At 40.4% G+C, this 24,189-nt stretch overlaps 1 protein-coding gene across 1 annotated transcript in view; it reads right to left on the bottom strand.

The window, feature by feature from the left end:
- Positions 1–24,189, bottom strand: part of ATP13A4 (ATPase 13A4) — a 38,133-nt gene that overhangs the window by 6,750 nt on the left and 7,194 nt on the right. Inside the window, exons 2-25 of the mRNA XM_038145849.1 lie at positions 23,541–23,714; positions 20,957–21,091; positions 18,637–18,707; positions 18,463–18,543; positions 17,543–17,612; positions 16,589–16,723; positions 16,107–16,179; positions 15,339–15,470; positions 14,003–14,173; positions 13,413–13,570; positions 11,781–11,969; positions 11,403–11,464; positions 10,450–10,600; positions 9,777–9,863; positions 8,933–9,086; positions 8,223–8,334; positions 6,350–6,474; positions 5,366–5,529; positions 4,233–4,355; positions 3,505–3,584; positions 2,658–2,700; positions 1,963–2,072; positions 1,063–1,159; positions 245–317 (exon numbers count right to left, since the gene is read on the bottom strand). Of these exons, the coding sequence (XP_038001777.1) occupies positions 245–317; positions 1,063–1,159; positions 1,963–2,072; positions 2,658–2,700; positions 3,505–3,584; positions 4,233–4,355; positions 5,366–5,529; positions 6,350–6,474; positions 8,223–8,334; positions 8,933–9,086; positions 9,777–9,863; positions 10,450–10,600; positions 11,403–11,464; positions 11,781–11,969; positions 13,413–13,570; positions 14,003–14,173; positions 15,339–15,470; positions 16,107–16,179; positions 16,589–16,723; positions 17,543–17,612; positions 18,463–18,543; positions 18,637–18,707; positions 20,957–21,091; positions 23,541–23,714 (2,770 nt within the window). The remainder of the gene's footprint in view (positions 1–244; positions 318–1,062; positions 1,160–1,962; positions 2,073–2,657; positions 2,701–3,504; positions 3,585–4,232; positions 4,356–5,365; positions 5,530–6,349; positions 6,475–8,222; positions 8,335–8,932; positions 9,087–9,776; positions 9,864–10,449; positions 10,601–11,402; positions 11,465–11,780; positions 11,970–13,412; positions 13,571–14,002; positions 14,174–15,338; positions 15,471–16,106; positions 16,180–16,588; positions 16,724–17,542; positions 17,613–18,462; positions 18,544–18,636; positions 18,708–20,956; positions 21,092–23,540; positions 23,715–24,189) is intronic.

Raw genomic sequence — 24,189 nt, 5'->3', positions numbered from 1 at the left:
TAGCAACAATCTATACACTCAGCAAATGCACCACTAAGTACTTCCCATATTTAGGGCTTTTCTCAAACAAGACCCCTTTTCTACTAATCCAAACATCCTGTATTCCACACAGAGGATGTTTAGTCTGCAGAAATCTTGGCCTCCCTTTTCTTCCTTTCTCTATCTACAATTATGTATTTCCAAGGAGGAGAAAAATATTTGAGATCATTCTCTCATTAATACATAGGATGACTAAAGGGCTTACTTGTCACACCAATTACGGTGGTAATAGCCAGATCTTGGAACAAAAATTGGTAATTCCCAAAGGAGTTTAGTTGCTGAAAAGAGGAAAACAAAGAAAAAAATATCACAAATCAGACATTTGCCATGGACACGTTTATATTGTCTCCAGAAAGCCGTATTATATCCATGGAGCTCCTGCTCTGCTGCTTGTTCTGAAATGCTGCTCTGCTGTTTGTTCTGAAATGCTGCCCTGCAGATAAGGAGACCACACATTTCACCACCTTGCCAATAGGTTCCTCACCATTGGGCCTGTGGTGAATATTCTCATTTTGCACATTGTTTGGACTAACTACACTTTCAGTTCACTGCAGGCAAAAAAAGAGAAGAATATTTGAAGAGATTGTTTTCTCACTGCTGGGTTACTTCTGAACACAAAGCCCTCCTCTCCATCTGGGAAAAAGCCATGGAAAAGTGGTTTAAGGCACTCCAGGGGATTTACTTACTGTCAAGTTAATTCATGCTTTAAATGCTGAATAAATTGTAACAGCATATGCTTACACCAGATTCTTCCTTCTCACAGACATATGCCCTCATGCAAAACACCATTCAGTATCTCAGCTTTCTTTCTGCCCAGCTTGGATCTTGAGCCCTCTGGTTGAAGTTAATGGGAAGAATCTTGCCAGTTTTCTACTGGAGGACCATAGGATCACACCACACAAGTTTGCAGCTCAGGTAAAGGTAAATCTCCATCTCCCAGTCTCATGTGGCTTTTACACCCTATTTCTCCTACAAGGAAATAGTAGCTTATCCACTTCCAGCCAATGTGTTCCCAATACATACCCAGTAAAGCAGGAGAACACCAAGGTACTGAATTATGCTGTACAGTGCCATGTACTTGAACATGCAGAAGGAAGTGACAAGAGCAGCACGGCCTTCCCTGTGTGAAGACATAAATAAAGTACAGCAGATAGGTGGTGGGTCTGTCCTGGTGCCAGTTCTCTCAAAAGGCTGTTGAAAAACAAGGCATGTGTCACAAGCAGAGAGGCCTCTACCAGTATCTTGCTGAGAGGTAAAATAAATAAAATCTGACCTAAATGAAAGTAAAATCTTCACTTGCAGAGATCTTGTTCAATGAAATGGGCTTGATTCCTGTAACCTGTGTTCTGTAGACTACAATTTACCCCAGCAAACTTTTTCTGCTGACATTAATAGTGTAGGTAGCAAACTCTGTATGAGGAAAAACTTACAAAGCCAAGCAGCTGCTCAGTGAGTTCAGAACTAACAAGTCCTCTCCTCCTACATGGAACATACAATATCCAATCAGGATAATGCTCTCTCCCTGGCTACTCAAATGCCCCAGTAAGCAAAATCAGGATCCTGGCATAATAGATACCATATTTTACTGGCATAAGGTATCAGAGGTAGGACCTAAAATTCATTTACAGGTTGGCTGGTGGACATTTGTTTCAGCTTTACGGAGCATTGTTAATTTTGTTATTTCTTTTGCATTTAAAATACTTTTGATGACATAAAGCTCAACTGTAAATGTCTTCCTCTTGTGATAATGAATGCATCTTAAAGGAATTTCAGATAGGGACTAGGCAAATGGCAATTTCAAGGTCAAGGACTTTTTTTCTCTAGATATGCATACTATGACTTGATGGGAACACCCAAGCCTAATGTTTGAGAGGAGTGGGAACTTCCTTCTTTATGAAATAGGAAAGAAAACCCCATGCTTACCTGATCAGCTCTGGAACACAGGCTATGCTGGGTGTTCGGGATGTGAAAGGGGAAGCCACAGACGCCTCCTGCTCCGACAGTGATATCCCTGCATGTGCCACTTTCAAAGCCTGAAAGTCACATTCCTCCTCAGTGCTCACCAGGAAGACACTGCAACCTACATGTCAGCCAAGCAGTGACCCCTTGTTACAGGATGTGTTCTGTGACAGCAGTCCCTCTTCACTCCCTGGGTGTGCTCTACTCTGAGGGTTCCTCCAGTGAGATGCCGAGTCCAGGGAAAGAATGGGGATGAGATCATGGGAAAGTTCATTTTCCACAGACCCCACAGCCATCCGCTACCTGCTGCAGAAGACTCATTTGGCTCTGCCTCCTTTTTTAGTACTTGTTTGTTCCCATGCTTTATGCAGCTAGTCTGGGTTCTCTGCTTGCTCCCCCCAGGAGAATCTTCTGGTGGTTTTTGCAAGGAAAATGAACCAGTCTTTGAGATAACAAACTGCAAAAATCTTTGCCTAGGACAGCTTTTGCATGGTAAGGACCACACAGTGGGATCAGGTCTAAATCAATACTGGTGATAGTACAGCTGCTCTGTGAATAAGGGGTACACTCCCATCTCCAGCATGTGCTCAGTTTGGAATATTCTACTGGCATTACATTAATTTCTCATTTTTAAATATACTGTAAAAAATTTCACTTACCCCACAGTCATTGGCTCCATCTCCACACATGCCCACAAAGTAACTAAGAAAGAAAGTGATATGGCAAATGAGGAATCAGACCCTGCTCCATGCAAGTTATTTATGCAAGTCATACAAGATTTTTGTTAAAAGCCTTTCTGGAAAGTTAAAGCCTGTCTGGACAGACAGCAGTTGAGGTGCTCACAATTGCACACACAAAGTTGATAATCTGAAATGGCCCAAAGCTCACCTTGCTCTAGGACAAGGCCTGGGGCTAGCTAGGTGAAATAAGGGTGAGGGTCTTCAAACCACTTGGGAAACAGCTGAACAACAGGCAACAAAATGCTTCTGATTCAGGAATATCTCTCTCTCTCTCTCTCTCTCTCTCTCTCTCTATATATATATATATGTATATATGTATATATTTATTCATTCATATCACTGTGACTGTGAACGCTCCAGACTGCCCTGACACATTTTCTAACCCATCACATTGAGCCAGCAGTAGCACAGTGAAAAGACAGCAAGCTCAGAGAAGCTGCAGTGCTGGGAGAGATTCTTATAAATCTTGGGGAGACAAGTGTCAATCCTTCAGGCCCAGAGAGAAGTTGAAAATGAAGGATGATATGAACAAACAAAATCCAGGACAATGGAAGTATTTGATCTTTGACAGGTTGCCAAACCAGAATTGAGTTCAGTGTCTCTTTTTTAACAGACTTTTGGAATTTAATTGCCAACTTGCAGATGTGTGAGGGTTTCAGTTTTGTGCAGTTCCATGAAACTCTATGCTAGACAAAAGCTAGCTCTTACTAGACTTTTTACAAGCCTGTAAATTCAACAAACACTTTCAAATTCATTAGGAACTTACTCCAGCTTTTGAAACTCTTCTACAAGACTGGATTTCTGACTAGGAGACATTCTAGCAAAAACTGTTCCATTCAGCAAGAGCTACAAGGAGAAAAATAGGAAATTATTTTTAAAACACATGAAGTAAGTGATTTCAGTAGTAATCTGAATTAAAATCACCAAATATCACATTTATAAACAACTGATTCTACACTCTGAAAGGAGGGAAAGGCTGATGATCAAAGATAAAGGGGATCTTAACAAATATTTTGAAAAAGTAACAATGACAATAAGGACAAGAGGCCTGGTATGCTATTTGAGTTACCTGATGAACACAGATTGCCAGGCAGGGAGTTATAAGAAGAGAATTCATGAGAATTAATGATAGTCTGTCCATGGAACAGACTAGCTATGCTGAACTGCACCATGAGTAATATCACATTTTCTCCTGTTCTCCAAAACAGGTCACAGTCAGTGCTGTGCAAGGGGTAGGGATATGGGCACAAATGTTTCAAATCATCTCCTCACACCTTAAGGCATGCCTGCTCCTCTAATGTGCAGAGAAAAATACAGGGATTTTCAGATCCTTTCCCATATAATAATATCAGAGATTCATCCAGCCTATAAGTATTTCAGGGTTCTAATTGTTTCCAAAGATGTCCTGATACAGATCTCTTCAGCTAAGTGTACCAGGACAATTCATATCTCCTGAATGGCAATAGTATTCCAGTCACATAATCCAGATCTTACCTTTGGAAGTAAGTGCCTGAAATGGTTTGCTACAATTTGGTAAGATTTTCCACTCATGGCAAAATGATACTGGCCTGATCCCAATGCCAGCCTGGTTCCTGGCTCAGTCTGACTGTCATCCTCCTATAAAATGAGACAGAATGAGTGCTGTGCCCAGGCCCTCAAAAGCTCCTCTGCATTTACACAGACACTACTACAGACAAAGAAAAGGGCATACTGTGAAGAGGGTACTTTTGAAGGCTCTGGGAAACTTGGATTCAAGGCCCATGGCCTTGGATTTCTAAAGGGATTGTGGCATATAACACCAGTGGTTTCAGTGTTAACTGGGTGTTCATTGCATGAGTTCTATCAAATGGATTGTTGCATTTGTAGAATTCATTCAACAGTGCCAATCTGGTGGGCTGCACTGGAAATGAGAGGGACTAAAGACTTAGACGTGCACCACATTTAAGGAGGTCTTTGTGCAGTGAAATATAAGGCAGAAGTTGCTCAGGCTGAGGAACCACTGCAGATATTCCCTACCATCTGCCTGACTCTGTACTTCCCAGAGAAGGGTCAGCACCTTCAGACTAACTCTTCAGGGTGAAAGTAACTGGTCTTTTTCCCAGCTTCTCTGTGGAGATGCTTGATTAAATAAATTTCTTAGCCTGGCTTGCCTATGATTCACTGTGTATATGCAATTTCTCAACAGTGGGTCCGTGTTTTAATTCTGCAGGTATGGGAAAGTGCTAACACTCTATCTGCTTGAACAGGGCTGGTTCGTTCAATGGAGATCCACAGATTTTAAGTCCACATCTATACCATCAAATTTGTCTTGCAGGAAAAGCAAGCATTTAAACTGGCATCAGCTAAGCATGAGGGCTAGAGACAAATCTTTCTGGGATTTCTGCAAAGCTGGTCTCAAACCCAGCTAGGCAGTTAGCAAAAATGTGTTCACAGGAAAAAATGCTAGGAAGTAAGCTCTAGGGGAGCACATTTCTATAAAGATCCCCTCTTCACAAACACTCCTCTAGTACATATTCTGGTGGTGAATGGCAGTTCTCTGTTATACTACCATAATCCCTCTCCTTGTTTAAAGCATTCCATCCTAGTTTGTTTTCCTGCTATACAAAACCTGCTTCTGATATGCTCACCAGGCTTCTGTAGTCTTCAATTTTGTTTTCTTCTAGAGATTTCCAGGTTATAGATGCTGAAAAAGATCCAGGCACTTTGTTTGCTTCCACAAGAATCACTCTGTGTGTTGGAGCTATCATGCCAGCATTTTTTGCAACTGTTATAGCTGTCTGAATGTTGTCCCCTACAAAAATCAAAGGAAATGTTATCTAAACATTTCTGCAGTGAGGAATTGTATATTCATTAGCCTGAATTCTGAGTTTTCAAATATATCCAGAAGAATTATTAAAATTTCAGTGTCTGTGCATAAGAAAGTTTTTGATAAAGGTTAAAACTTTGCAGATAAGGTTTGTCTCAATCAATAAACATATTTTCATTTGGAAAAGAAACATTTTGATCTGGACATGAGGTATTTTAATATTCAGCTTGAAGAAATCCATATGGGGAATATGCTCCTAGATTATTTGATTTAAACAAAAAACAGTAAGGCGTTCAGTACAAAGTTGCTGCTGGCATCCTTGATTCTCATTGATTGGCTTTGGTGTATGTGGGCTGAAAAGGGTGAGGCCCAAGTCTTTGGACAATGGAAAAATTTGGGGTTATTTTATCCAAACCCTGGTTTGGATTTGGATATAACAGCCCTTCAAGAAGACACAAAAAAAAAAAAAAAGTATAGAGAGGCACTGGTAGGCATGAGTTACAGATGTCAAAAGGTTTGGAGATTTGTCCTGAGCACGTATGCCCCATTTCTGCTCATTTCAGGAGGCCCTATAAAAAAAGGGATCTTGCATGACAAGCCTTTATTAGAATCAGACACGGCCTGGTGAAGTTGCCAGGGACAACATGGTTCAACTTATGTCATTATTAAAACACAGATACTTCTTGGATTAAATATCTGTGCCTTCCTACCAGTGCTGTTGACAGCAGCAGACTTTGCACTTAAATATTGCTGGACTCCCTGTCTGGGCCAGTGACCACAAAAATAATCCACCTTTTTTAGATACCTGTGACCATAACACTCCTGATGCGGGCAGCACTGAGCTCTTCCAGAACAGGCTTTGTCTCCCTCTTTAATCGATTCTCCATGATCAGCAGACCCAGGAATGTCAGATCAGATTCTACCTCCTCCCTAACAGTCAATAAGAGACAGACAGATTTAATAATTTATTTTACCTTTATCACCATTGGATTCAGTGATAGCCAGTTATAACTATCAACCATCCCACCTAACTCAAAATAATTAAGATAATTTGTCTATTTTCTGCAGTCCCAGGATGTCTGACTTTTGTGGTGCTATTTCAATGCCAGCAGTGCTAATTCAGTACCACAACCCTGAATTTCCTGCAGGACTCCCAAACTGTGGTGGTCTGATTTGGAAAGTCCCTGCACACTAGACCTTCTTGTTTGAGGATTGTACAACCAAGAAACCCACCTTAGTTAATGTGTCTGCTCCTCTTGACAGTTACACCTAAGCAAACAGCTTCTGGCAATTTGTTTTCCCCAATTTCCTCCAATTCTGTTTTCCCCTACATTTTTATTTTCACCTGTTCTATTGCTTTTTTTACAGTTGAACACATGCAGTTGAGAACAGAATTGAGTAGACACCCCACCCCTGAGTCATGAACTAGAGGTCTTTCAGGGACACAGGTCAACTCTGAAGAATCTGCAAAGAAGAAAAGCTTTCAAACACTCATTTTAGGCACAAGGAGATGCCAAACACTTGCATGGCAGTCAGAGTAGCTGAGTCAGGTGGTGCCTGAATGGTCACTGCTTTCACAGCAGATCTTGTGTTTGACCAGCAGCTTTCTTCTTTCTCTTGGCAGCATAAACATCACACATGTTGTAACTGCATACACAACTGCATAATGTGGGCCATTTCACACACATTTGCTTGTTGGGTGGATAGGTCTGTTATGATACCTGCGACAAGAGTTATGTAACCACTTGCACTCTGCCTCAGTGTCACCAGCCCTTTCAGCAAAGCAAAAAAACTCTGTGAAAAAGCAAGTGAGCCTCACCTGGATTAGGACCTGCAGCTAGTAAAGACAGATGACAGGAGATGCTCAGTAACTGCAGATATTTCAGAAGTGGTGTTTCTGGAGTATCACATACAAAAGTAAAAGGCTTTTGGAAAAAACTATATGGAGTCAAGTGAAAGGTGCTCTTTTGTGAAGCACAGTTTTTACAAAACTAATACCACCGGCACAATAAAAGGGTTTGCTGACTTCAATAGAAACTAAACAGGGCTAAAGCGAGAGAGCTAAATGATTGAACAAACAGAACAGCAGAAGACAGTTTGCTCTGGGCTTTGTGGTTTGCATAACCGTAACCCTAGGCAGACCAGTAAAAGCAGCCTTAGGCTAAGGCGGATTCCAAGGGGAAAGCTGTGGAGGAAGCCATGTCTTGGCAGTTCTGTGCTCCCCTTGGCATGTCTTTTGCTGCCTTTGACTGGGCTGGAGATCACTACTGGGGGTCATCTACTGCCTTTGCTTAATTTAAGAGTGTGGATAATAAAAAAATAAAATTTTTACTTCTCTTCAATTGAAAGCATGGGTAAATCTGTAAGGAGACTATTTTAAATGATGGAATGAACAGGAGGCATGTGCTCGTGTTCAGAGTGTAATAGGATTATGCTTCCTATATTAATCCAGAGTTTAGGAATTGAATAAATATGTAAGGATTCTGTGCATGTGCCATAGCAGTCTATATAGTCCCAGGCCTATATCCAGATTTAAATCAGATTCCCCCGGGCCTGAATCTAACAAAACTCTGTCCTATGATTCTGCTCTTGGCAGGGATGATGAGGTGATGGTGCTTTGTGAGGCACCCTTGGCCCATGGCTGAACATGGCCAGGAGCTGTGTTTTTTATGGCTTACCTTGTTAGAGCAGCAGGTGGCTTCCCTGCCTGCAGAGATTTACAGGCCAGGCCAATGACCCGAAAGCCCTGTGCTGTGTAGAGCAGGAGCTTGCTTTCAAAGTTCGATGGGACTGTGCAGAAGAGGAAAGCACAGTTTATCACAGCATGCAACTGCTTTTTAATGAAAGGAAACCTTGGAGCATGGAAGGTTTATGTCCCAGAGGACCTGTACACCTAGAGTCTACTGATAGGCCAAGCACATCAAAGAAAGGAGTTTTTGTTCAAATAAAGGAAATTTTGTTCAATAAGAAAATCTTTGCCTCTGCTTTAGCATTTTGAATGTCGGTCCTAAACTGCAAAGACTTACCTTCTTCCAGGGTATCATGAAAGATCTGTGCTTCTCTAGATGTCCTCCCAAGATTTGGAGAAAAAAACCTAACTTTTTTGAGGGAGGCGGACCCGTAGACAACTTTTCCAAATATCTATTCTGCCAGAGACTGTACATCTCGTACAGGAGTTGGTAGTTACTTTTATTTCTCTCAAAATCCTTCTTTGTTGAGAAGGGCTGTGTGAGAGCTTAGCCTTAGACTTGGAATACAACAGAGACACTTTTCAGGCTTTAGTATAAAGTCTTAGACAGAAATCTCATTTCGGCCTTCCATTTCATTGAATCATCCAAAGTCATTTACATATATATGTTTCTAGGATGCATTTATAAATGTTTGTTACCTGTTTCTGCTCTACACAGCATGGCTACTGTTTCAGGAGCTCCTTTTATGAAGGCCTGTGGGTCCCCACCAATTTCCTGGGCAATGACAGACATTCTTTGCAAGGCTGAGGAAAATGGGAACTGATGTAAAATGGTAATTCCTTCCACAGGGGCCTAGGAGAAAAGCAAGTGGATTAAATACTCCAGCAAGGATTTTAAACTCAGACCAAAGGATTTTAGGCCTGTCCTTTGGGCCATAGTAAGAAGCTAACCATGTATAATGGACTAATTTGTCACACTTAGACAGAAATGACTGGTACATAAAGATGAGATTAAATTTGTGCAGAGATATTTAGCTTAAGCAGTAGGAAAAGTTCATTGATAATTTTAGCAGACTACAAAATGTAATTTACTGAAAGGAATTTACTAGTCCTGTTTCTTTAATAAGACTGTTAGGTCTTACACTGGTCTTGCAAAGGGAAAATGGTTGTCAGAAAGTGTCCCACCAGTGTATGTCACCAGTAAGGGTCTGACATCAGCCAGCAGATTCCACTGCATTCCCCACTCAGCTGAGTTCAAACTGAGTCTCAAGCCATGAGGACAGGCACATCCCTGAGCTGGACAATCTCTAATCCAGCATCCCCCTGTTTCTGTCGTGAGCAGCAAGCTCCTCCAGGCTTGTAATCAGGTCTGTAATCAGATAGAGCAAAGCAATCTCTGCAGGCAGGACAGGAAGGACAAAGTGGGGAAGAGCTCTCTTGGACAAGGACACCCAAGCTTTCCTGTACTGAAAGATAACACTTACAGTGACAGTCTAACTTGATGGACGTGAATTCATGGATGTGAATCTTGCAAGTAACTTACAGGGGTGGCTTGAAGTCCAGGTCTAACAACAGTGGCATGTGTGGATCCTTGACCTTCATTCTGGTGTCTACTGGAATCATCTATCACCTGTGTATTGAAAAACAAAAATATTTCAGACTGAAACACCAGTACAGCTGAAAGGAACCTCAAGGATCCATTTAGAGCTTTTCCTTGCCTCTAAACCAGGTATCTTATTCATTCCTGGGACGGGGTCTGTCTGATGTCAAACGAAACACTTCCAATAATGGAAAATCCACTGCCTTCTTAGTAATCAAGTAGAAAGCCTCACCAGGTTCACTAAGACACTGCTGTACTCTTGCACAGCATATAGATAATGTCCTCTCACAGACAATAAATCCTGTATTAATCACAATAGAATTAAATAAAAGAAAATCTTTAGATATAACTTAGACTCGATGAGAAAACAATACACAAGAATTTGTATTAATGTAGAAAGCTCTGTTCTTGAAGTATTCCACAAATCATCAGGATTTGTTACAATCACAACATAATTGCGAGGAACAAAAATATTTTTTGGTTTCAAAAGAAACTCAATTATTCCTGTTTCACAGGAGTTATTTAACAGAATTCCTGAGTTTTTCATAATTTTGACAGGTGTCTGGCTATACCTGAGATGGCAAGGTGTTTGCATAACAACAAATCACAGCTTTACCCAGTTAGTGGCCTCGAACATTTTCACATCCAATGGGTCTCCTTGGATCTTGCCCTCCCAAACAATTAATGAATGACAAACTGCCAGTGCTTTGAACACTGGGCCCCAAGGCAGGCCGTGGTCTGCAGGGAAACTGTGAATATTCTGAAAGCTAAAGCAAAAGAGAGCATAAAAGTTACTCTCAGAGAACACCAAACAACATAAGACTAATAGAAAAAAAATCCTAAATTGGGAACAGTTAAAGTCCCATCCTGAGCCCAAACCACACGGATGTTCTGGGGAATTGTCCTCCCCCATGAACTGCTTTTCATGCACCTATAAAGGCTGGGAATACACCTATAAAACCAGGTGTGTTATGCCTTATTAGGGAATCCAATGGGATGGAGAGAGGAACAGATTATTATAAAATATCTTCCTTGAGGCTTGTGCAAAGATTCTTTGAGTTCTGCAGCTGATATAAGTTTGAGCAAGTCTGTGTATCCACATTTCTGGAAATGTAAATGGGCAAAATCAAGGCCACTGAAAGAACAGAGGGTCAGTCTTGTGGGTAACAGTGACTTCCTGTCATAAAGGATTTGGGTTACACTGCAGCTTTGAGATCTAACCTGTAGGAATAATGTTTGGGTGTTGAGAGCTTATCAGATCAGCTCAAAACCCCAGCAGAAGCATTATACTAACCCAGGCTTTTAACTGAACACTGTCTGCCCAGACATGCTGTGCCAAATGCTGGCAACAGTGGCTGTATCTTTTCATCTGGAGCAGGACCCCTGGGATAAGGCAAACACTTCATTTGCCAGAGGATATGGAAATAAAATTTAAAATCTAAACCTGGGGAACTTCAACTGCTTAACTGTTTAACAATAACTGTCTTTCAGATTTCAGGTCCTTTGTCTAGTAGAAGAATCCAATCACTAACCAAATTTAGATGCCATTGGTGTGTCAAGGAGCCTTACCAGTTTCTTTCAGAGGGCAGCAAGCCCCAAAGATCCAGGCCATCTTCTGTTAAGGTGCCAGTCTAAGTTAAAATGTACATTTAAATTAACTTCCCACATAAGAGCTCCAATAGAAATAAAAAACAAGACTTATTTTAAGAAGTTACGGTCAAAAAAAAAATACCAGCATGGTGCAGAGCAAAAGTGCTACTAGATAATTCCTAGATTACAAGAAAAACAAGAAATTACCACAGCTTCTGTTGAGACAAGAAGAACTCAAGTACAGAGAAGTGGTCATTTTGTTTCTAAAATACAATGGAAATGCTCATCAAACCCTAGCCTCCCACTCCTAGCATAGCTCCATTACCAATGAGGGCATGACCACCACACAGCCATTACTTTATCAAAGCAGACAAGGTTCAGCTGTCCACACATGTTGATCCTCTGTGGGCTGATGCAAAAGATGCCCTTTTTCTTCAACCTCTGCTGGGTATAAATGATTCCTGTTGTCAAGGCAGCTGGCAGAGCCGGTGGGACAGCAATGGTGATAACATCCAAAGCCTTCTTCACCACTTCTCCTGTCTCCTCCTGACATAATAACAAGGACAGTTATCAGGAAGAGAGTGGCAAGCAATGCTGCTTGCACTGAGCCCGCTTCATTGCTCCTCCCCTCCTCTGCAGGCGCTCCAGGCTGTGCTGTTCTCTGCCCGTGGTCTACCACATATTCATCTGCATAAGAAATTAATAGGCTTGATTTAACCAGAGGCTTTAAAGCCTCACCTCTGTTAAAGAGCAGCCTCCAGGCCTTCATCCATTCTCCATGCAAATAAACTGCCAGGTTCACAGCCTCCTCCAAAACACACGTGTTCAAACATGCCAGCTCAATCATTGCACCCTCAGTCAAACCTATTTTCCCATGACACAGCACACAGGAATCTGCTACGTGTATGGGCATTCATCCAAATGCCTACAGGCACAGCTCTGGACTCCATGTTAAGGTGACAGGTGAGACATATGGGATGGTGTTGAAAATGAGGGCAGAATGTGTGAGCTAATGGTTTCTCCTGACCTTGTGTTCTAGGAATTGTGAAAGAAAATTGCTTTTACCTACAGGAAGAGACATGGAAGTAACAGTTACCTTTGTAAAAGCAATCTATAATTTGGGAGCATAGAGGTCAGTGTAAAACCGACTGCCAGGATGCTGAGCGTGGACCCCGTTATTCTGGGCAGTTAATATGAAAGCTAAAGAATTGAATGCTTTTCAAATTGGGGTCCCAGGACTGAGATACTGCAAACTAAAGCAAATTTGCAGTTCAGAAGTACTTGCAAACCATCACAGAGATCTACTATTACTACTTCTGAGCTTGGGACTTTGACCACAAATCATGCTGCATTTGATGCGCTGAATTTCTGTCATGTTCTGGTTCTCCCTTCATTGATATTGTCTCAGACCACAGAACACACCAGTTTGATCATATTTTGTATCTATTTTATGATAGAATGAAGTACTTACCACCCTCCTTTAGATAAAGCCTCACAGAAGAGAAAGCATTTAGTACATCCTGTGATTCAATCTTAAAAGATTGACATGACAATTTCAGCAACTGAGATAGCATCAGCATGTATTTTACATATTACAATGGGGAAGTTAAATAAAAAAAAAAAGGAAAAACTGCAAAGCAGACACAAGAATATGTTCCTAAACACACTTTCTTTGATATCCTAAGGGGAAATAATCTTCTGAGCCAATTGATTGTAGATTATTCCTCAGGAGAAAAATTATTCAGAAGCTGAATTACAGAATCAACCTTACAACTCATGACTTGGACATTACATTGGCAGATAATTATCATGGCATAAAATGATTTCTTGAAAGCTTCTGAAAAAGTTCTAAATCAATTAGGCTTTAAAATTTGTAGAACTACTGTTTACAGTGTATAACTGTTCTCACATTGACTTTGATGCATGAGAATGAGTGAACTGTTTTAAAAGGGTTTCAGGTGAACCATTTCTCCTGCATTAATAACTCACCCCATTAAGTGCAAATACACACACAGTGTAGATCATTCCAATGGCTGCAAATGCTATGAGGCACATCAGGAACCGGAGGGCATCTCTGTACAGCTTGAAGTTCATGGGTTTAGGGTAAAGAATGGACCTCACCAGATCCCCCTTGGCTGTGTTGAAACCTGGAAAGACAAATTAAAAGCATTCCAAGGAGAAAATATTTCAAAAAAATCTCTGCAAAGAATGGGGGGCTTCAAAATTATTCATAATTTCTGCAACTTATGAAAGAAGGCCCAGATGTTTCATTTTAGTGTATGTGACCCTAGCTGCAGAATATAGAAAGGAGTTCTTTTTGTCTTAGAGGGAAGGATTTTTTCAATGTCTTAGAAGCAAAGCAAAATTCTTCTTTGTAATTATATGCAGTAGAAGTTATGCCAAGCAAAACAATGCAACAAAGAAACAATGCATAATAACTTAGCCCAGCTCAGGATAATGATTCTCCATCTGTTGTAAATATGGATTAGTGCCTTTAACTTAATGTTATTTGATACTTTGTTAGAATGTTCCAGTGAAAAAAATCATGGAAGGAAAAGTGAACTCAAGTGTTGACTGACCAGTCTGCAGCACCACAGCTTTCACTACTCCTCTGTCATCTGCCTTGGTCTGGATGACCTCTGTTCCACAGAAGAGGACATGTTTTCTGTAATCCTCTGAACAGTACACTCTCCAGGGCTTGAAATTATCAGCTTGTGGTAGGTGGATCTTTGTTACAGGAATACTTTCTCCTAGGGAAGATTGGTTCAGATGAGGAAAACTGCAGTACATTTAATAACAGCCTGCTGACTTTCAAATAAGTACCCAGACATCTCGGTGGTAAGTTAAAGGTATTTACAAGAGAAACCAGTTTACAGAAATTTTACTTTTATATTTTGACATCTTCAGAATGACCAGAGCTTAAAGCCTAGCAAACAAAGAGACTGCCAGAGAAGAGTTTTCCTTTGCATCAGTGCAGCAGCTTCATGTAAGTCTGAGAACTGAAAGCATTCCAAGGACTCCAAACCCTGACTGTAGATGCAGAGACTTGAAAAGAGACCTGAACTGGTGTTGCATGACTGCCTTTGAATGGCCACAAGTTGTTTACCTAATTTGAACCTCATGTGCAGGTCACTACACATTCCCTCAAGCAGATGGGAACATGATATCCCCTATTCTCCCTTTCTAGTAAAAAGGAGAGCCTTTAGCTCAGTGCTTGACAGGTGACAAATACCCTATTTATGTCAAAGCAGACACTAAGGTGAAGAACTGTTTTGTGACAGCTGAAGTTTTCTAAATGAAATGTGTTTCTGGAATTTCACATTTATATGAAATTTTAGAACTGTCAGTTTCAGTTTGATTCAGACCAAGACCAAATTTAAAGGCAAGAAATAGAACTGTGACCTCCTCCTGCACCAAAAATCCTGCTTTCCAGTAACCTCTCCCACCTGGTGTGTCCTCCACTGCTATCACAGGAATGTGAGGCTAAGTGTCTGGAGGGCTAGACAGACACTCCACAGGAGACATTGCAGTGATGAGACATACAGCAAGTGACAGAAACCCTGCAGCCAGAGTGGGACCTATGTAGGAACAACTTTGCTTCTTCTCCTGTCCTGCTCACTCCCCTTCACTGTCCACTCTTTCCCTTCTAATCAGATCACCACTTTCTAAATGCTGCACCCCACGAAGGTAGGAAAGGATAAATTGCCCTTCCTAAAGTCCATATTTTCTCTTTAGACAATTAACAACAATTCAATCTCCAATTATATGGAACTAAAAGAATCCCCTTCTCAGCCAGCTGTGGACTGTCTCACAGAAAAGGATGTACATGATAACTCTGTCTGTCCTGCGTCACTGGCTGAAGCCATGGGGCAATGATGGTGTTCAGGTGGTAAACCTGGGAGGGATGAGCTGTACCTGTCAGCATGCTTTCATTTACAGTGCACTGCCCGCTGACCAGGACGGCATCACAAGGCAAAAGGGTTTTGCCCTCTTTCAAAATCAGCAAATCTCCAGGAACAAGGTAGTGTGATTCTAGCTCTTGGAAATCTGAAAATGAAAAGTAATGCAAAATTTGTGCTTCATATATTTCTCTGTAGCAAGGGGGAAAAATACAAGGAACTAATTGCTAAATAGAATTCTTTATAGAGGCTGATAAACAAAGGACCACAGTAGGACCTATGTATGCAACCTCCAATATTTAAGAAAAGCCTAGGCATCAGTTCCAATTAAAGAATTCCCTCTTACCTACCCAGGATCCCAACCACTGGTTAGTGTTCCATTTCACTGACCTTACTGAAGAGCCTTGGATCTAAATTTCTTCATTTGATTTCATCTCTTTGGACTGTACTCTAGATATTTTGACAATGAGCACACTTTGCATGGAGCAATTAGGTGGACTCACAGCCATTTAATGGGTATGTTGTTGGCTGTGTCAGCACTGCTTTAAGAAAAATTACTTCATTTTCCTGACAATTTTCAGCTAAGGCTGCACTCAATTATTAATATGTTTGATATGCCACAACATATTTCTAAGTCAAATTAACTCTATGTGCAGAAGTGAGTTAACTGAGCTGAGAAACAGAAGATGAAAACCACTTTAGAATAAATCTGTTACTATACATGCTTTATATAAATTGCTATAGAAACAAAGCACATTATAAAAAAGAAGCATAGAGGAGTCACCTTCCTTATTTCTGCAGACAGTGACCATGATGTTGTTATGAGACTCAACCAGTCTGTGCAGTTTAATGGATTGCTATAAATTAAAGAAGAACAAACAAAAGTGTTACATCTTGCTTACATGATGCAATTTGTCCATTAACAATTATTTCCTTTTGTTGTTTGTGGTTATGAGAGCCTTCAGAAACTGGGCTCCAGCTCTACCAGGAACTGTACAACCATAGAGAGAAAGAAAATCCCCACCCTAATTACAGAGAGTGTAACAAAATGTTACCAGGTGAAGCACTGGAATGGGAAAGGGAGGATGTGGGTAAGGTACCACACTGAGATTATGATGACTAGGAGGCCAGGCCATAGCACCTGCTACTACACAATGTCACAAGACTAAACCTCTGAGTAAGTCTTGTAGCACCGTGTGCATGTTGTAACATGCTGGCCTGTCTCAGGCATTAAATCTGCCTTGTGGATAATGTGAGGTATCTCACCTTTCTAAGATCATATACGGTCAAAAATATTGAGAGGAGAGACATGAATATGATGGCAGTGGCATACTCCATGTAATCTTCAGCAAACCACAGACACACACTGAACAGCTGGAACACGTAAAATGGATTTAGGACCTGTTTGGAGAGACAGCAGTGGTAAAGAGCTGGCCACATTTAAATGGCCCCAATAAACCCAGACAGTCCACCTGTTAGAAAAGGTCTGGAATAAGAGACATTAAGTATTGGGACTTCTGACCCCCCCTTTGTAATTTTCTCAGCAGTCACTTTAGTCTAATCAGATCAGACCATCTTCATCTGACAGAAGGGACAAATAATATGGACCAATAGGATATTATTTGGGATGTGAATGACTCAGCCCAATCCTTGTTTTGTTTGCTTCTTACAAGAAATGTAACAAAGGTGAGAGAAGAGCAGATTGTGCTGTGAACATGTAGCTCACATACCGTAAGCACACTGCCACAAACAGCCTGTTTAGGCCACATATAGGCTGTTCCTGTCTGAAAGAGATACTGGTGTTTTGTGTGTTGCTGTGCCCAAAATCACGAGCTCATTAGAGCTCTCTGCAGCTATAGGCATGTACCAGGTACTGCTGTTCACTTAACCTCTCTTGATTAAGATACAGCCTTTGTCTGGAGGGTTTGATCTCCAGTCAGCTTGGAAACCTTCAATGGCCCTCAGAAGGCAAATAGAACGAGCTCCCAGGACACAGATACATAGAAATACCAAGCAGACACACAGGTATGGAGATGGAGGATAGGGAAAAAGGGAGAATGAAGGAATTTATGATGATTTCATGGAACAGTTTTCAACAGGATTTGAAAAAGAAATGTGCTTGAAGAGTGAGTAGTGGGAAGCTAAATCAGATATAGAATCAATTATATGCACACATGGCCTCCCAAGCAGCTTAGAATAAAAGCAACAGAAATGCTTAACCTCTTTGATGAGTAGTTTCCAAATAGGGATCACTGGAACATCAATAGTGTTTGGCCCACATATAACTCTCCTGTATGGGATGAAGATACATCACTCACAGATGAAATAGTGACAATGTCACTTGCTCAAGAAAATACAGATTTCAGTAGTCCTGAGCGCTTCTTTTGATCCCAGTTTAAAGGCTGGGAGGATATTTTTTCAAGAAAAGAAATTTAAATGCCACGACAGTGCTTATGTCAGAAAAGATGGCTGTACCAGTGACATTTACTTATGCAGAAAAGAGGTGTAACACGACCTATTAGGCAAATGTTTCCATCACACAAGAATTACTTTGAGAGACCATAAACAAAGGAATTCTGCATCTAAAACTAAATGATCCAAACCCAAATAATTTTGCAAAACGTTAAGAATGATTGGAATGTAAAATTTTACATGAGCTAAGTTCAGGGCTGGATTTTCAGTATTCAATCAACAGAAGATTATTTATCTATTTAGCAGTTTCATAAATACATGTTCTGTAGCTTGCTTAATGATACAGTAGTTTATGAGAATAATTTCAATGACTAGAACAAGTTGATTTGGAGCTCAGTGAAGAAGCAAATATTCAACTCATCTGCACTCTTCCACAGAGACTTTCTGTTGCTCCAAATAAGAACTGCCTAAAGTTATTTACAGGACATAGTTATTTCCTGATTGAGAACAATAACAGTGATGAATACTGAGACACTTCAAAAACTTTAACAAGGAATAAACAACATTCTCTAGCCCTTTTCATTCAATATTTCCATGCATGGCTGTTTAATCTAAAATTATGTGCATATTAATAAATACACAAAAAACTTGTGGAAAGTGCACCATCAGATCAAATTTACATCTCTTTGAAATCCATATGTTGAGCGTTCATGTTTTAAAATGAGTACCTGACATTCTGTTCATTGCAGGTGAGACCAGAACCAAATTTATCATGTATAGCTGAGCAAGTGTAGTGGTCTTCTAGGACTCTAAAATAGAAAGGGAGTGTGTTCCTTAGGATATTATTCACAAAGACACTTGACTTCTTCAGCAACTTGTGCAACCCAGTGCAGTGAACTCACCCAACTTTCTGGAACTGTTTTGCATTGACATTCCAGACATAGCGGATTTTTTGTACTTGAATTGTTTTCACCTGGAAAACAAGACAGGGACAACAAAGCATGCAACACAGCAAACAAAAATACTCTGAGACTTGCTCACAGAGCTCAACTGGGCATCCTCACTGGGGTCAAGTACAGATAAAGGAAATTTTATGGGGGCAAGGAAGGAGAGAAGACGGGATTTCATTCACTGACATCCTGGATGAATTATAGATTGGGATCCCCAATCTATAATTGGGGAACAGTGTTGGTTTCAGAAAGCTTTACAGATCTTTAGGTCAAGCAAAGCATCATTTAAAAGCAGCGTTCTTTCTGAAGAAAGGAATAATCTTCACTCTTATCTCACAGAATGAATGTAAGAGATCAGTGATGCCATGGCGGCTACATAAGCAGCTGAAAAAACCAACAGCTCCCTTGTTTTCTCTCTAGTTTTGGGAAAGCAGGAGTTTTGGGCCATTTCCAAGCACAGTGCTGAGTCCTTCAGCTAAACAGATGTGCCAACAGACAAGAAAGGCCATCCCAGGATACTGAGTCACTGCTAATGCTAAGACCTTGCAGAGCAGTTATCCATTAGGAGCACATGCTGTCATTTATGACTTGAAAGAGGAGTCTGTCCTGTCCTGCATAACAATAACAAAGCCTATTAGAGATAATGTCACGTCCTATCAGCTGGCAGAAGGCAGGGCTATACACCTGTACACATGAGTGATAAAGAAATCAGCTCCGGGGAACTCTCCCTGCCCAGCGCAATAAACATTATTATAGGCCAATGAAATCCAGACTCAGCTCATCCACCGACTCAAAATGGAGCTATAACCACAATCATTAGCTTAACAAGAAATCTGAAGTTAGGATTTCATGCAATAGGAGCTGCAAGATCTGCAATGCTAAAAACTGGAGTGGGAAGTGAGGGACTCAGCTCCCTGTCAGATGAGGTCCTTGGACAGCTCTTGGGCACTACACAGACCTCTGTGCACTCCGGTAGCTTAAATGGCAAAAATACCTTGAAATTGAATTATTAGTAGGGGCTTTTGAATTGCTAGGGAATGATTAAACTGTTCGCTCTTTGTGGCTTTGAAATCTGGTCTTTTCTATCTAGATGTTTTGATTGATATGAAAGTGGTGTTCAAAGGGCCTATTATTTGAGGCTATGTTTGGCTTTTTTTTTTTTTTTTTTTATACTAATTTGATCCTCAAAAGAATGTTACAGACCTGTCTCCACTTTTTTCATATCGTGCCAGTTGATTAAATTAGTTGGCACTAAACTTTCCTGTGTACATTAATATATGTCCACAGTAGAAATAGCAACAGCTTTGCTCAGCTAAAGTTAGGTTTATATTGAAAATATTTACTAAAAATTGTTGTAGATATAAAAAGTAATTTTAGTAAGTTAGAAATTTATTTCCTGAAAGGAAAAATAGCTCTTTTCTGGATTCCTCAGTGCAGTGCTCTAGTATCTATAATCAAGAGTTAGATTTAGCAAATGTATCATTTTGCATTCCTATTGCTCACACAAACTTAACATGTAATGCTAAGCAAGACACATAGCTGAACTGTCTGGTATATGTTTTAGACATGGGATAATTACATTTACTCAGCTGATGAGGGACATTGAGATCTGCTTGGATCAATCCATCATCTACCTTCTCCCCAATGTCTCACTGGGATCTCAAGCCTATGGGACTGGCAGAGACCGGGATACATTTTTGCAAGAACTGTTAACAGTGACTCCTGTTAACCCGAGTCCAGCAAATGCACTTTAAAGAAGAAATTGGTGCATGCAAAGGAAAAGAGGCAAAATGTGTCAATGAAACATTTCTGGAAATACTGATCCAGCTCAGGCACTTTTTTGTTCTATTCCCTGTATACGTTCATCCCTGTTTTCATGTTACTGGGGCAGCAGCATTCAGTTCTGCACTGTCTCCTTTCAGACACACAGTCACCCTTAAATTCCCTGATTCCTATGCCAGGAAGGATTTTTTTTTTAATTTGGAACTGATTCTCTACTGCCAACCCCAGCCTCCTGAAGCTCTCTGACTTATAATATAGGTTTTCTCTCCAAAATAGTGACAATTCTCATTTCATAAGCCCCCTCAGAATAAGACAGGATTTTTACAGAGGCGAGTACAGTTGAATACAGTTCTTTTTTTTTCCACAGCTCACTGTGTTCCTCAAGCTGCAAGATTCTTAGCTGCATATGTTTACAGCTCACTTTTACTCCATGAAGCATGGCTGAGATTTGCCATCATCTCTCAGATGCTGCAGAGAATACTTTACTTACTAGCAAACTTGGCTTCATTATGGCTTTGCTGAAGATTGAGTCTTCCTCAGTGGCTGGATAGTCTGATCCACTTTTGATAAATGCAGACACAGAGATCCATGTCACAGTCTTACGAGAATAAGTCCGAAAATCATCCTGAGTGGATATAGAAGAGAAATGTCACAATTTGCCCCAAACACAGACCAAATTTACTTTCACCTTGGAGTCAATGATTACAGGAGCCTTTCTAGAGAACTATTGTGGCTTTTTGTAAGGATTGGCCAACAGAAGCCTCCCAACCCTTGTGATTTAGAGGAAAATCATTAGAATAGGAACAGAACCACTGTCCTATCAAAACGTGAGTACTGCAAATACTTCAGTGACCACAGGTTTGGCTGATAAGGATGGAATGTGGACACCCAGGTCAAGATCTAGGGCAGGCAAACAGCACAGGACAATCTGAGATGCAATGACCGTACTGTAAAGGGAAGATCAAAAGAAACACAGTGCCATGCTGCAAAATGGATGTTTAGTGCCAGTACCTTCACAGCCACTCCTGAGTTAACACTTCATTGGAAGAAGTGTCAGCACTTATGGCACCTTAGACAAACTTTTACCACAAACTGAGTTCACGACCTTCCCATTTTTTAAAAAGCAAGTTGAACATTAGAACTGCCTAATAACAAGGGCTGGTAGTACAGTCTGAGAGATTAGAGCAACTACTGTAGTGAGTAGCCCCATGCTGAGTTTCAGTCCCAAACACTGAACTGTATGCACTAAGGCCAAATATGAGACTGACTTATATTCTGTGTGTGAGCAGTTTTGCAGTTATGAAACTTTAATTGGAAAAGGAAAGAGTAAAAAAAGATTTCTGTACCAAATATGAGCCCTTTGGAATAATTTAATTGTTAAAAAAAGAACTTTAATAATGTTTATATATCTTATTTGCCTGCTTTTCTTCTTAAACTGGTCTTTTGAGTAGAATAACATTTATTTTCTGATATTTATCTTTAGATTTCAGAATGAGTAGAGATTGGGATGCAGATTGAGATGGGAACCAGTGAATAACACAGGTGCTCATCATTTGAACTAAATTGAACAAAAATTCAATAACAAAAGTGAGTTAATAGGCTCTTATATTGTAAATGCAGAGATAATGATGACTTAAGAATTAAGGTTTTTATGTGAAGCAAAAGATAATTCCAAGGATCAAGCTGATGAGATTACTTGTATCCTCATTAGCATTAGCCATCACATTTGAGAACTGATATAATCATAATGTAGCAAAACAAAACAAAACTGTCATTTTAACACAAAGAATCATGAAGGAAATCTTAAATTTTCAAACACTTAGAGCACATTTGAGAAAGCTTCTTGTTAACAAGAACATACAATATGATTCAATTCCTGTTTAATTACACAAAGGATCATTTAAAAACTCATTTATTTGAAAAGTGCTTGGCATGGCACATCTTTTCAAAATTACACACAATAATAGGTAATTAAAAATGCAAACTGAATTGAAGATTAGGAAGGGATATTAAACCTAATATGATGTTTTTAATAAAATTAAAAACATACCCCCAGACTATTAGGATGTGGATTGTTTCATTAGAACCTATTCAACAGGCAGATCTGTGATTTTCAAAACCTGGGATTTTAACTGCAGGCCGCTGTGCTCATTTAAGAAGGCAGCTCAAACACAGAGGCAGTAAATGATCCATTTTGCAATTGCAAACATTGAAAATGCCATTGTTCAGAAATCTTTGAAGCAGAACAAATCAAATTTCTGGATGTAAACCAACTCTGCCAGCTCCTGGAGTATTCAGGCTCAGCTGGGATTCAGACCCAAGTCTCAGTTTACTTCTTTAGTGTTGCAACAGCTTCCACGAAACAAAACCAAGGGTTTGCACATGTTGCAGTGCTTCAGTACAGTCCTCAACAGGGAGAGACCTCTATCAGGAAACTACTAGCAAAATGTGCCAGCTCTGAAAGCACTAACTGCAGTATTGCAAGCTTATTGGTCACAGGGAAGGGCTTGATGGGAAATGGAAACATAGAGCCAAGAAAACAAGCAGTGTAGTCTTGGCCTCTTCTGTGCACTGATCCCTCATGACACACTCGGACACTGCTGGGACGCTGCTAGACAAATCTTTAATTTGGCCCAGTAGATAAATTTTGGCAGAGAGCAACATATTTGCCAGAACAGCCAAGGGACGGAAACAGGATCTGCTGGATACTGCTAAACAAACAGATGCTCTAGAATCTGGAGCACAAGGCTACAAGGTAGAAAGCACAGGGAAGATAGAAGGGAGGAGGAAGGACTAAGAACAAACAACAGTCTTGAAACCACAGATATGATGGTTTTATTAGCCTTATGTCTTTCACCTTGTCTGATCAGCTGTTACACTCCATTCCTATCATCATCATCCACATAATTTGTGGGATATTTTGAAGTCCTTTAGATCAACAATGGTACACATAAGATATTATTGCAGGAAACCAGCAATGTAAGAATTTCAGCTAACTGGATACCTTACAGTTAACTCACCTTCCCAACAGCCACCTACAAGGGACTAATTAAAAGATTAAAGTAGACACCTACCGTTGTTCTAAGCAGAACAATATCTGCTTCTTCCAAGCTGCATCGGATGCAGTTTATCCACACATCCCACTCTGGCTTCCAGTAAAACAGCAGTCTCAGAGCCCCACAGGACAAGATGTATCCAGCAATGCACAAGGCCCTTCGGCAGCCTTGAGTTTTGTAGCCAAATATGTCCTGTACAGCATGAAGAAGACAAAAATCATTACTATTTCTCCTAAAGAAATGCCTGGAATACTATACCTTCCTGTCACTCCCTCCTCTCCCATAGCTACTGTTAGGAATGTTATTGTGAAAAACAAGCCACAGAACTTGTATTTGGCTACTTTAGGTGTCCTAAGCGTGATTACCAAAAATTTGCATCTTCAAGAGAACTTTTCATCCACCTTCACAAAATCCAGATTGCTGTAGCCTGACCACTATTTTTATGTAGTTGTGAAACTCGGCATGAGACATTGTGTTGTGTGTGCATGAGCAGGAATGATAACAAAATACAGAGGTTCAAACCTTTATTCCAAGTCAGGAATTCAGATTTGACCATCAGCTTTTTTAATGGTCAGACAGCTGAAGAGCTTAAGTACATTTCACCAGGGGATGGTGAGTGATCATTGCAGAGCTGCTGTCTTAGAAGGGCTGCTCCCCTGCTCTAGCA

Source organism: Motacilla alba, chromosome 9 (assembly GCF_015832195.1).
Source record: "Motacilla alba alba isolate MOTALB_02 chromosome 9, Motacilla_alba_V1.0_pri, whole genome shotgun sequence".
In the NCBI taxonomy this organism is placed as follows: domain Eukaryota; kingdom Metazoa; phylum Chordata; class Aves; order Passeriformes; family Motacillidae; genus Motacilla; species Motacilla alba.
Note: the sequence above shows the minus strand (reverse complement) of the source record. Positions and strands in the feature narration are given on the sequence as shown.